Source organism: Megalops cyprinoides, chromosome 7 (genome assembly GCF_013368585.1).
Source record: "Megalops cyprinoides isolate fMegCyp1 chromosome 7, fMegCyp1.pri, whole genome shotgun sequence".
Lineage (NCBI taxonomy): Eukaryota > Metazoa > Chordata > Actinopteri > Elopiformes > Megalopidae > Megalops > Megalops cyprinoides.
This window is the reverse complement of record NC_050589.1, coordinates 26,362,159-26,375,975: the sequence shown is the minus strand read 5'-3', so window position 1 is coordinate 26,375,975 and position 13,817 is coordinate 26,362,159. Positions and strand designations below refer to the sequence as shown.

General features: G+C 48.5%; 1 protein-coding gene across 1 annotated transcript in view; it reads left to right on the top strand.

The window, feature by feature from the left end:
- LOC118781204 (rho-related GTP-binding protein RhoA-D) overlaps window positions 1–13,817 on the top strand; it is a 36,007-nt gene that overhangs the window by 16,741 nt on the left and 5,449 nt on the right. Inside the window, exons 2-4 of the mRNA XM_036534133.1 lie at window positions 7,603–7,760; window positions 10,348–10,468; window positions 11,648–11,778. Of these exons, the coding sequence (XP_036390026.1) occupies window positions 7,605–7,760; window positions 10,348–10,468; window positions 11,648–11,778 (408 nt within the window). The 5' untranslated portion in view covers window positions 7,603–7,604. The remainder of the gene's footprint in view (window positions 1–7,602; window positions 7,761–10,347; window positions 10,469–11,647; window positions 11,779–13,817) is intronic.

Sequence of the window (13,817 nt, the reverse complement as noted above, 5' to 3'; positions counted from 1 at the left end):
CAGGCTGGCTATATTTTGGGATTGTCCCCCAGGAACATCCTGGATTGCTGTGCACTCATCCTTGAACAGCAAACACTTGAGTCAGTAGACCACACTGCGGGGAGCACATCTCTGGAGGGCCCCCTAGAAGAGAGTATCCCAAAACAAGGCTGCTAAACAGGGCCAAGCATTCAGCGAGAGAGGATTCAAAATGACGTTTCTAAACCAGTAGCATTCAGCAAAAGAGGATCCAGAATGAGCCTCACCAGTAGCATTCAGTGAAAGAGAGGATCTAAAACAAGGCTTCTAAGCTAGTAGCATTCAGCAAATGAGGATCCAGAATGAGCCTCACCAGTAGCATTCAGTGAAAGAGAGGATCCAAAACAAGGCTTCTAAGGCAGTAGCATTCAATGAAAGAGAGGATCCAAAATGAGCCTGGTAAACTGGTCTGTCGCGAGACGAAATCTGACCCCCCTCCAATCGAGCTCTGTTTGGCTGCGGGCGGGGCCTGTGGCAGGGTAGAACGGTAAGGGAGAGCGTGGGTACACGGCCTCTCCCTTCACCTCAGACAGCCACGCCAGACTGCCAAACCATTCCTGAGGTCTGCTGAGGCAAGTCAGCAGACCGCTGCCTCCACAAACTCAGCTTCTACTGGAAGCGTGAAACAGAACCACTTCCAGTGTGGCCAGAAAGAAGGCAGGGACCATCAAACCAGGCTGAGTGCCTCTTTCTGTGTGCACATCTGGTATATTTGAGGGGTTTTATTTTTTATTGCTTTATTTGTATTCAAAACGGAATAGCTTATTCAGGTTGAGTACATTTCATTCCTGAAGTACGAGAATCCGGCCTTGATTTAAGGGGCTGGAAGGAACCGGCCTCTTCTAAAACCCTGCCTTTCAATACCCGACTGCACCTTAATCCTTTCTGTCTAAATCTTATTAGTACCAATTGAACCCCTGCGGAAAATCAATACCTATTCTGTCTATTTAACTTTTGTTTGAATCATTTTAGAACCCTCTCGCCCTCTGAGAGGAGATGTCTTGTTCCTTCCAGTAATTTGTTCTTAAGCAGAATCATCATGTGAGGCAATCTCACTCCTTTCACACAAATCCTTTCGAATTTGTGCTATGGATAAATGGGTTAGGCCCGTGTTTGTGACTGTGCCGGATGCCAAAGGATGCGGGTCTGAAAAGTATGCGCGACTAAGACAGAAGCTGAGGTGAAAAGACCAAGCAGCTTCCCTTTATTTTCTTGAGTTGCAGTTCTGCTGGTGGCATGTGTGACACGGTGAGCTGTATCTGCCTGGGCTCTTGGCCGGGCTCGGCAGTGCTGTGTCGAGTTTGGGGGTGGTGTAGCTGTGTCCTCTCTGCCTCAGCCTTCTGTTGTTGCTGTGTGTAGGCCCTTGCAGACCGTGCTGCTGCCAGACTCTCCTCCCCTGCACAGGAAGTGGATTGTCTTGTTTCACGGGGCGAGCATTCGTGTCCTGGTATTCACCCAATCACTCAGTGTGTCAGCCAGCTCGCAGTCCTCTACTGCACACACACTCTCACAGACACACACTACGCACACACACACACACACACACACACTGTATACACACACAGACACACACGCTCACTCACTGTATACACACAAAACACAGACATATACACCCACTCTGTATACACACATACACTCACTGTCTACATGCATACAGTCTTTCTCATTCGTACATACATGCACGCACACACACACACACACGCACACAAATACATTCTCTCAGACACACATGTACATATACAGTATACATGCACACACACGTACCTGCATGATGTGCATGTACACTCATACATACTGTATACACATGTACACATGCACTGTATACATTCACTCTCTGACTCACACACATGCACACATACATACACACGCCCTGCCTGATTTAATGTGCTGAAAGGTGAGTTTGCAGTCTGAGTAGCAGTGGAGGTCATTCCAATGCAGCACAGCCCCCCACCACGAACTCCCATGAAGAGAATGATTCCTTATCCTGACAGCACCATTTTTATTGTGCGTCTGTTTCCTGGCCTCCCTGCGCCTTCAGACACTCAATCTCCTCGTCTCCGCAAGGCTCTGCCACTGCCGAAACACGGGCTTGACGTCTTGAGCTCGGCCGCCCGCTTCTTAACGAATGACTGCTTGTTTTGGTCTGTTAATGGCGCTATATGTATTTCTCAGGGTTGGTTTTGAGAGCTGCCACTGCTGGAATGTCCTTTTTATGCTGAAGTCATTTTTTTCCCCCATATAGAGCTTGTCTTTTGCCAGTTTCGGTTTACTACCATATTCGTATGCCACTTGCCTTACAAGTGCCAGACCTAAAACTTTCCATTTGGAAAGAGGATTGATTTCCTGATGGGGAATTTTCTAATCCTGACTCGGAGGATATGAAGCTTGTAGCCTCTGGAGCAGTGACATTACCGCAGGACAAGGTGGAACATTACCGTAAATCAGGAAGCCGCAAAGGCCTTTACAGTTCAGGAATGACGGGGCGCTCGGCAACTCTGAGGGATTCACCAGCAGGTCAAAGCTTTAAACACCTGATTCTGTCCCTTTGGAACAGGAAACATCCAAAATAAAAAAGGCATTGTTCACCAGTAGAGGTTGATGTGAGGGTGTGACCTGAGGCCACAAATCACGGTAACCTCAGACCCCCTCCCCTCGGTCCCTGGGAAGGCCTCGGACCACCAAGCAGGATGGGCAGACGAGAAGAGAACATTTCTCTTCTCTTTTTATTTATGTGGCTTTGGGAAGAAGGGGAATGGTCCCTGGAAGCCATGGCAGAGGAGATTTAGGAAAGCATTGGTAAGTGCACCGTGTGTCGGCTGAGACAACGCAAACTGCTGTTTCCCAGCATAAGCACAGGTTGACCAGATGGCCAGGAAGGAGCGAGCTGTCATTGGTGAGAGCTGAATGCTGCCGAGGCAGGCCGTTCAGCCCCTCAGCAAGCAAATGAGGCAGGTACCTGAGGCTGAAAGCACAGTGACGTGCAGACACTCCACTCCCCAGCTACAGAGAGGGCCAAGGAAAGGCCGGTGCTCAGGCCGGGTGATGTTCTCCTCTCAACGATCCTTAAGTGTTTTGTTTAAATCATTTTGCTGCAAGGCAGTTTATCTAAATGAAATTACCTCTCCTTTTATTTTCTTCACTTGCTTGTCACTTTGATAGGGGCCACTGTGACCCTTTTGAATAATAAGATCTTAAATAGTAGCCCTTAAAGCATGCAGTCGTTTTATTGGCCTCTTTTATAAAGACAGAGCAATAAAGAAATGTATTTGCCAAAGCTCTTATCAGCTTTGACTGGTGGCAGTGTAAAAAGGAGCATCCAGGCTGAGACTGTTTTCATTGAGTGGTTAGCCACCGTTTTTTTTTTTTTTTTTTTTTACGGCTTCCCAAGAACGGGCGCTCATATTTTTCTTTCAGTAATTGAAAAATGCAAAATATGTGTGATAGTAATAAACTGTGTGATTCAGTTTCATTGCATTTTTAAGGGAAGGTAGAGCAGGCGCCGAGCGGGGAACCCGCAGCGGCGTGCGTAATTAGAGCCCCTCTCGTGCCAAGGTGTCATGATGAGAAATGAAAGGATGGAGCAGCCGCCCGTCCCCGGGAGGCCGTTACTGTCTCCAGGGAGAGGAGGCGACGAGGCTGACCCGCTTTCCCTCTGTCCTCCTGTAGCGTCTCGCAACACGCTAACAGAATTGGGCCTCTGCGCTCATCCGTTCGCTGGTTTGCGTGAGGGATAGATGTCCTTCACGCCCTGACCTGAGGGTATATTTCAGACATCCAGGGTGACCCGTGCCCTGGTGACTCTCTGTGCAGAACATGCCTTAGGTACACGGCCAGGCAGAGGGCAGGACATGCTGTGAGCTGGGCCAGTTCTTGGTTCTCTGTTCCTTCTATCCAGCCAGTGGCGCTGCTTTTTTTTTTTTTTTTTTTTGGCACTGTGTTGATTCTTCTCTGCTCCAAAAGCAGGCTCGTTCAGAGTGGAACCTTGGACGTGGATTCTGGGGCTGCAGTTTTAACTATGAGGTCAGAACCCCTAGCAAATGAGGCTGCCTTTTGCACGCTGGCCGCTAAAAAGCAGCAGTCAGTTCAGTGCTGTGCTGTTCAGTTGAGAGGGGACCACCATAGCAAACACAGCTCTGCTCTCTTCTACCTTCTGCAAACATACCAGATTCCACACACTCTGCTTAGCCTGCTGCGGTGAGCTCAACACTGCCCCCTATGATTTATCTACAAATAGGATACGTGTTGTGTGTTTGTGTGTGAAATCACAATTTGCCTCTGAAATCATGGAAGAGGAGAATATGATTCTGGTTGTTGTTGCTGATGATTTTGTATTTTAATGTCAAGTATATATAAAAGTCTGTTTATGGTAGGAACACCCCCATAACCAAAATGCTCAGGTAAACACTGAATCAACATAAAGGCTCATAGTTTGACCCAAAAAGTGGAGACATTGACTTGGTCGCCCCAAACCCTGCCTGACACATCCTCCAAAAGAGGTTTTTTTTTTTTCACAGATACCGCCTTGACCCTTAGAAACTAGAGGCTTGTGAAAGACATCTTTGGTGTGTTCCAGTGTGTCATAAGGGCACAGTCACAGTGAGAAAGCAGGGCTTTCAGAAAGGCTGCCACCATAAGGAGGAGCTGTGAGCGTGATGGAAAAACACAGAGAAAAGTCCGCTCCAGCCTACGGCCCTGAAGCTCACATGAAACGGCTCTTGAAAACACTAACATTAAAGAGGAACACTTGGAAAGAAATGCAGGTGTGGCTCACTGAATGTTCTTTCTCTGCTAGTTAAATTTTAGTGTAATTCCAGCTGTCTTGCTTTTCAGCCAGTTTCTAATTCGTGAATTCACACTATACCCAGTTAGCACATTGATATAAATATTTTGTGGGTTTTTATGAGTCTTGAATGCTAAATCATGCATGAAAGAACTGTACAATGAAAAAGGACACTGTCTTGTTTTAAAAGCATAAATCATTATGACTTTTGTTTAAAAAGGAAACATTGATGATGTTGGACTAACACGTTTCATGTGTTAGTCGTGCCGCTGTGAACATTGACTAAAATACAGTTCTTTGACCGTGGCACAAAAAAATGCCTGTTTTCGTGCTCCAAAAACATTGATATCCCTACAAAGAAAGACCACAAAAGACCAAAGGCTGCAACTTCAGAAAAGCTTTGACTGAGTATGTGTTCCAACATCAGTTTTAATTACCATTCACTGGCAGACGTGCTGCAACAACAGTGATACAGCGTTAGGAAAATTACTTGTTCACAACAAGGTATTCTTCCGCTCTGTGTGACATGCAGGCTACAGTACCTTAACACCCAGGTGAGCTTAACACCAGGTACCATGAACACCATGAACAGAGTCCTCAGCATGAGGAGGGAGGGGAGGGCAGAGTGGACAACCCCCCCCCAAAGTCGAGGAGAAGTTTTGACCGCGCAGATGGTCTATTAAGTGTCTCCTAATCTATAAGTAATGGCCTCCAGCAGGCCCGTCCCGCCCCTCCCCTCTCCCTGGTTTGCCGGCCCGACAGTCAGTCAGCAGGCGTGGTCGATAGCTCCCCCCGGTTCGTATTGAAGTGAGGCATCAGTGAACGGGATCTGGAGGCGTAGATCTTTACCGGGCTTGGCGGGCAGCCAGGGCTTCATCTCCTCACCTATCCCCCCTCACTCCATTATTGTCCACTTGTTGGCCTGTTGTATTGATCAGCCTCTCTCTCTGAGTGTGTGTGTGTGTGTGTATGTGTGTGTGTGTGTGAGTTTGTGTCACTGCACCCAGCTAGATGGGGCCGGACTACAAATGTGTTTCTGCAGCCCCCCAGGTTAGAAGGAAAGGAGACAGATGCAGGGAAGGGTTTGAAAAAAGGTCTAATTTCTTCCCGGTCGTAATGGATGTGACACCGCTCGGGCCCCGGGGGGCTGATGAGACCGCTGCTGCTCACCTGTGAGGCGCAGGTACTGCATCCATCTCCGTCGGAGAGCACCTCCGGGGCTAGCCACCGGCAGCACTTTCATTTAAGCTGCGGCCGTGTAACGGGGGAAATTTCCCCATGAAATGAGATGCCCGGGTTCTGTCTGGAGCATCACAGCTGCACGTAGGGTGCGCGCTGTACGCAGCTGGCAAACTGCAGGGCTGCTGGTACACAGGTTTCTGACCCACTTCTGAAGTTTGTCAGCACGTCAGGGCACTTTCTCTCCACCGACCGTCCAGCTGCCGCAGAGCAGGTGACGGGGCGGTGCAGCGATGCGGCGCGCTCCACAGCACACCCTGCACTGCGTAGATGCATAGGCCGGTACTGAGTAGGTGCATAGTTTTACCGAACGTGGGTGGTGCTCACTGCATTCAGAGAGAAAGTGCCCTGAGCAGATGAGTTTTAACCGTGTAGCAGATAATGGTTTGGTGGTAAAAACGGGTGTTTGAGCTGAGGGGAAATGTCCTCAGGTTCTCCTGCAAGTGTCTTGCATCCTGGAAGTTGCTTGTCAAAAAGTAAAGATTTCTATTAAGCAGAGACAGGCTGACAGCTTAGAGCAAAGAAAAGACACCCTGTTTCACTGTCTCTTCTGCATTCTGAAGCAATAGGCTGCTCATCTGTATCTCCCATGAGCTCCACCGGACTCTGTTGGGACATGTTCTGTGGCAGTGAGGCGGTGGGTGGGGGGAGGGGGCTTTTGAGAGATAACACGGCCTCCTCGGGGGTGTGAGGTGAGCAAAGCTGATCTGCGCTGGCTCACCACCTCACCACGCCACTCCCTTTGGCAGCAGTTTGGATTTCGGACATCTCTGACCTCACTGCTAGTCTTGTCCCAGCGAACAATGGGAGACGATATGCCAAATGAGCTCATTTTTTTGTGAAGAGGTCCTATAGTTCCCACTTCCCTCCTGAGAGGGCGGGTCGGGAGGCCGTGTGGGCGAGCATCCCGTGCAGAGCCGCAGATGAGTGTCGAGGGGTAACGGCCGGTGGGAAAGGCAGGAAGCTGCCGCGCTTCCCCACACCTTCACACGGCAATTGTGTTGGGGCTATTTTAGGAAGCGAGTGTCCCACGCCGAGCCCTGCCGTAGAGTTTCCAGGCCAGCTTATCCCTGTTTCCGCAGCCTGCTGTAGGAAAGGAAAAGGGTGGGGTTCCAAAACAGCCTGAGATCACCTTCCTTTTTTTCTCTTCTTTTTTTTTTTTTTTTTTCTTTTTTTTTTTTTAACAGCTGGTCCCCCCCCCGCTTGTTCTAAAACATGTCCAGATTTGGCCTTGAGGAGCTTGGAGCACTTCAGATGTTTCCCACAACCATAAAAAATGTGTACTTTTTTTAAAATAAAAGAACATTATTTTAACCAACAGCAGTGATATTCAACTGCCAATGCCTTGACCTGTTATTTACCGCTTTCCTGCGATCTCCCTGTTCTCTCCCACGGTGTCTGCTTTCTCTCTCTCTCTCTGTCTCCTTTCTCTTTCTAACAACCTAGAATGTTCCCCTGAACTCGCCGGCATTCTTTCACTCTGACACCCCGCCCCACCCAACTCCACCCTTCTTGAAATTGAACCAAACTGAAGTGACCCAAACTGCCCTGTGTTTCCTCTCCAGCAATGGCAGCCATCCGGAAGAAGCTGGTGATCGTGGGGGATGGAGCGTGCGGGAAGACCTGCCTGCTCATCGTCTTCAGCAAAGACCAGTTCCCCGAGGTCTACGTGCCCACCGTGTTCGAGAACTACATCGCCGACATCGAGGTGGACGGGAAGCAGGTGAGCAGGATAGGCCTCTGTGACATCACAACTTCCACAGATGGCCGTTGAGTGCCCTCTTTCTTCAAGTAGTAAGAAATGTGCACCTGCTTGCTGTTTGCCAGCATTCTTAGTTATTTCACATATAATTTGAATAGCCTTTTAATGAGTTTACTTCAAAGAGCTATGCAGGACACAGCCTTAAACAACACACCGAGAGGGAAAGCACAGTGCCTCCAGTTAAAGCCCAGCGTAGCTGCGGCGTACCCGACTCACTCTGGATTCCTTCCCCGTTCTGTGCGAGCAGCACCAGGGGTATAAAGAAAATGAAAGAAAACAAAGCAGAGCCAGGTAACGGCGGCTGATTTCGGAGTGTGAGCAAACTCATGTCAGACGGTCCCAGAATGATGAACATACGGCAGCTTGTCGAGAAAGCAAATTGCTCCTCTCAGAAAAGCAAACACGCACACCTCCAGATCTTGACAGGGTCAGTAATGGAATTGACAAGGAAGAATATATAAATGTGGCCGATGCAACCATTAGTCAGCAGTTTCCTTTCGAGGATCTAACAAATGTAAGTTTTGACAGCCATGGTGACAAATTAATTTCCAACGGCAGAATAGGCCTTCTAGCTGACCCCCAGGTGGTGCAGTTGTGGTAGTGAGTGGCCTTTATCAGAGGTGTAGGGAGGAGAGTCAGAATGCTGTCTCTACGGATTTAATGGAGCCTGTACCACTGAACTTTAATCCTGACCTTAACCGTATCCATAATTCAACTGATCTAGACTCATTGCTTTGGTCATGGGGGGCAGTGGGAATCAGGGGTGGTACTTTCTGGTGATCTGGTGGGTCAGTGCTTGAAACAGGAAATGGCTTCTCTCCAACTTCCTGCAGGACTGGGAACATGGAAAGCCCCGCCCTCTGACTCAATCTGATATAATAGGGGCTCATTTCCTACGTGAGAGGGCATGTTGTCTGTCCCAAAGGAAATCTGGAATAGGGAAGGGAGGCAGGGGGGTTATAGTTGGTCACAGGAGGCAGGGCTTTTCAGCGACTCTCACTAGCTAACTCTCTGGGCACGGCTCCCCAACATTCCTCGTTTAGGATAAATGGAGAGGTTCGGGAGACATGCTGTTCTCCCCCCCTGAGTGCGCAGACGGCTCTAAACATAGTGCTTGTTTTTCTTCTCCTGCCCTTTTTCTCATAAACACCCTGACAGTCGATCCAGGGGGACCGGCTTGTTGATGCTCCGAATTTGTCGCCTCCTTAAAGCTACCCAGATCTACTCCGCGAGCTCCTGTTCAGCGTGTCAAAGGAGTAACTACATCCTTTAGAGACCCGGTCAGGAGACATGGCTTGTAGTGTATAGCTGATTTACGCTTAATGATATGAGCTATGTGAAGTGGAAAGTGAATTTCTTTTAAATGGGTATCTGCAAAGACGGATGTAGATCAGGAGTGCTTGTGGTCTGACCTGGGTGGCCGCTGTCTGATTTGCATTTGTTCCCGGCTCTTAATTGGATGAACGTGCCGTTCACGATGATGGAAATGTGGCGATAGCTCTAAGCCCTGCCCAATCGTGTGCTAGCGCCGTGTATAACCAGGTCCGGCCTGCTAAGCCCGGTACGGAGGCACCCTGCCTCCGTGAGGCCTTCAAGCCGCACGCTACCATCTGACGGAGCCGCTGTTTCAGCACGATTCGCCGTGCCGTCTCTGACGAGCATAGCCACTGCTATCTGCGAGAAGCGTCCGACAGATTCATCTCTCACACAGTGTTACTCATCAGCCGTTTCTCTTCCTTTAAAGACGTGACTTGCTCCTGTTGGAATGCGCAGCGATAGTTAACATGCCCATATTTCAACATGCAGATGATTTGGCAGAGCCAGGGGACAGAGGGGAGGCAGACCACATCCAGACCGCTGGCTATCTGTGTGGAGTTTGCCCCCTCCCCCGTCACTGATCCAGTGTACTTAGCACTCGCTCAAAGATACCTCTGCCTTGCCACTGCACGGCATTGTGGGCCGTGAACTCTGAGTAGGACATGAGTGGATTTGGCTTTGGATTCCTTTTGTCACTCCATGGCTTCAGTTAGTCTGTATGATACAGCACAGTGCACTGTCGCCATGTAACTGACCGCACTATCATTGGCAACATGCCTAAACCATAGACTGTGGTTTAGGTATATACTGGTATATACTGATAAATGGAGTGTTATGCTATGCCTCAAATACTCCAAACATTTCCTAAGGTTAGTGTTAAGATGATTGTGCAGCATTGTGTAATATTGGTTTGAATTTCTTCGTGAGGAGTGGATTTTCATTAAGTGTGTGTGTGTATATGTGTATATGTATATATGTGTGTGTGTGTGTGTGTGTGTGTGTGTGTGTGTGGTGTGTGTGTCTGTCTGAGCTTTCTATTGTATGTTCACTTGTTAATCTGTGTGTAATGTACATAGGAGATTTATATATTTATGTGTGTCTGTGAGAACCTTTCCTTAGTGATGCAAAACAGACACCAATAAAAATACACAGACAATATGTGGGTGTGTGTCTGTGTGTAAGACAGGATGTGTGCGTTTCTCTCCCTCACTCTGCTGTGTGTCTGCCGCAGGTGGAACTGGCGCTCTGGGACACAGCGGGCCAGGAGGACTACGACCGCTTGCGACCACTCTCCTACCCCGACACCGACGTCATCCTCATGTGCTTCTCCATCGACAGCCCAGACAGCTTGGGTAGGGGACGCGGTCGGGTCATCAGGGCCCTGCGGGTCGGGAATGGCTTGCTGCAGACACTGACTGCTGTTTGTCCTGCTTCTCTGGAGCCCTGAGGCCTTTCTCTCTTTTAATGATGATTCATTTGAGGAAACTACGGCTGTAGCCGCTTAGGGAATTCTGAGTGATTGGTTCTGATGGCATAGGCTGGTTAAGATCACTTGTGTAGCTTGTTCACCCACCCATTTATTCGTGGTACAGTAAACTGGTTCAATCCACTTTTATATAGGCTTGGGCTTTTATATTAAATCACAACTTGCCTCAGAGTACAATAGAACCAGGACTCTAAAAAAGCTTAAATGTGTCTCCACGAGCCCATCACGACCTGATCTGACATCAAGGCAGATCTCACGTTGTAGCTTTCGCAAGCACACAAACTACAGACAATCAGCGTTGTTTCGCAAGCATAATCATTTACTCTATTTACGCGATTGGTGTCGATTATTCTGTGAATTATTTGTTTTATTGTTAATCAAGGAGGATAAAAGGGAACAGGAAAGTAGTGATAGATTTAAAGGTAGTGTTTCCGCTTCCCCTGTTTCCAGCTCACCAGCCGCCACTGCATCAAGGTGAATATGAGGAAGCAGTAGATGAAGCTGTGTCCTCTGACGGCTCGTGCTCTCTGAAAGGGCGTTGTGTTACTGAAGTTTGAGAAGCGCAGAATGAAATGGAGGGATAGCATAAGGGGGTGTGGCCATGTGATTTGGGACATTGTTCTTTTTTCTGGTGCTGAGCTCATGGTGCATGAGGATCAGTGATGATTCATCAGAACCCGCAGGTCCCCAGGGCCTCCCCTTTAGCGTGACCCTTCAAATTATTTTTGAGTCTGTTCTTCATAAGTTCTAAAAATAGAAGGCAGATTTCACACAAATAGAATGCAGAAACCCTCCACATAACGAATCAGTGGTTTGTCTCAATCTGTCACCAGAAACTGTTGGCATTACTCAGATCAGTAAAAAAACAAAGAAGCCTTAGAAATCCCCCTCTCTCATTTCCACCGTACACGTAGATTCAGGTTAATTCCATTGTTGGGTTTGTGGTGGGTTCAGCAAAGGGGTGATCGGTTCTGAGTGTCACTGATGTTAAATTCAGCTTCCCCCTAAACCCCCACCCTCCTCACCCCCCCTACCCCCCCTGCAGAGAACATCCCAGAGAAGTGGACCCCGGAGGTGAAGCATTTCTGTCCCAACGTCCCGATCATCCTGGTGGGGAACAAGAAGGACCTTCGTAATGACGAGCACACACGGAGGGAGCTGGCCAAGATGAAGCAGGTGGGCGTCTCCCTCACGCATCCAGGCCACGCCTTTTCCTGACAGTCGCCTTATATTAGTGTCATATTTTCTTAGCCAGAGTGAGTTACATAGCTACCATCCATTTACTCAGCTGGCTGTTTGCGGAGGCAGTCAAGGTTAAGTACCTTGCCCAAAGGTACAACAGCAGTGGCCTTCTGGGAAATCAAAACTGTAACCTTTGGGTTATGAGCCCTGCTCCTTACCACAACACCACTCTGCCACTGAATTGGTCGTAAGAACATTGGACCGATGGGAACAGGCTGTATTTACACCATTTTTGCTCATTATTTTGCTTTTAATACCACATTTTTAGGGCTTACAGTACCGTATCTGAAGTACAATTAGAAAAGCAACACCCATAAATTGTAGCAACAGTAAATAAAAATGTTTTAAGGCATAATTTAGACAGCCAATAAAACAAGTAAATACAATAAAATGACTGAAAAATAAATCAGGAAATGGTAAATAAAACACAAGATTAATAAGAATGAAGTCACAGCTAGAGCATCACTGGATCAGACTTATCACTCTCATTGTGCTGTCTTTAGACATCTGGCATTCCTCTGTGACATGCTGTTCTGAGGACGGGGGGTGCTGGGTGTTTTGGAGCAGCAAACGATCAGAATTGGTGTTTATGACTCATTCCGTCACCGAAACCGCTAACAGTTTTGCCTTCCCTGTTTCCGCTGCAGAGCTTTCTGAGGGGACAGGGGTGTTTGCAGTTAGGCACACACTGGCGGTTGAATGAAACGTGTGTCATATGTGCTGGAATGGCAAAGCTGAAGCCTCATTCCGTGGTTTCATCTTGTGTTACACAGTCGCTGTGTTGCGCAAGTGGCTGTGTCTCCCAGCAGGCCACCCCGTCACTCCTTCCTCTCCTCCGTGAGTAAGTGACACAGTCGGCTTTTTCCAGCCTTAGGGGGCTGGGGCTATTTTTAATACAGAGGAGGAGGGGTGTGAGGGACTAAGTCAGCAGTAGTCAGGGCCGTCCTTCACCCTGAAAACCGCCAGGACCCATGCACCCCAAACTTCAGCGTTGGGGTGGAAGACCCGCATACACATTTGATGCGTGGAAGCACAGAAACGCGCCCTACTTCAGGGCACAGCGTTTGTAAAGTGATAAAACTGAAATGAGCCAATCAGACCTGACCTCCCTGGCTCGAGTTCTCTGCCTGGTGGCTCCCAGACACTTGCACAAAAACAGACACAAGCAGCAACCTTCTTTGTAGTTTATGACCATTGGCGAGGCGGGTTTTTGGAGAGGTCCGTCTGTGTACTGGGCCCTGGATGCTGCTGACTCTTTGCCTACCTGAGAATTAGGACTGGAGGTGTAGTTCATCCATTTGCACTTCCCCCATGAGTTGCAGATATCCACCCTGCTGTTTCCTCATCCCCAGCGTATCACACACTGCAAACTGACGGGGATGTGATCTGAGCCCAGTTAGTGACTGATGCAAAGCAGTGTGATTGGCTTCCGTTGCCTGGTCAGGTTGCATGGTAGGGCTTGAATAGTATTATGCTCATGCTCACTGGTCTGAACGTGTTATTAGCTTGGTCTGACACTGTAGCTCTGTACACTGTAGCTCTGTACAGAGCACTGTAACTTGAATGGATACACTTATGTTTTATTGTGCTGGAAGTTGCTCTGGATAAGAGTATCTGCTAAGTGAATGTAATGTAATGTAATGTAATGAAAAGCTCTCACCTTCCCTGTGTTGTTACTGCTGCTCCCTGCAGTGGTGGGGTTGTGCGACAAGCTAGTTTGCAGCAGGAAGCGTGGCCAATGCATGCAGTGTCACAAGCTGCCCGCCCTGTTCGGGCCACACAGTTAAGCAGAGGTGTGAACCTTTGAGCAGAATTAGGGGAGTGGCTCTGCTCACTGAATGCAACTGCTGAGACGGCACAAGATGAGGTATTCTGTATTAAACAGCAGATATTCAGCTCCTACGTTCATTCTGTCCTCCTTTACTTCCTTGTCTGGGAGACTCGAGGTGGGAACAGGACATTCTGGTATCAGC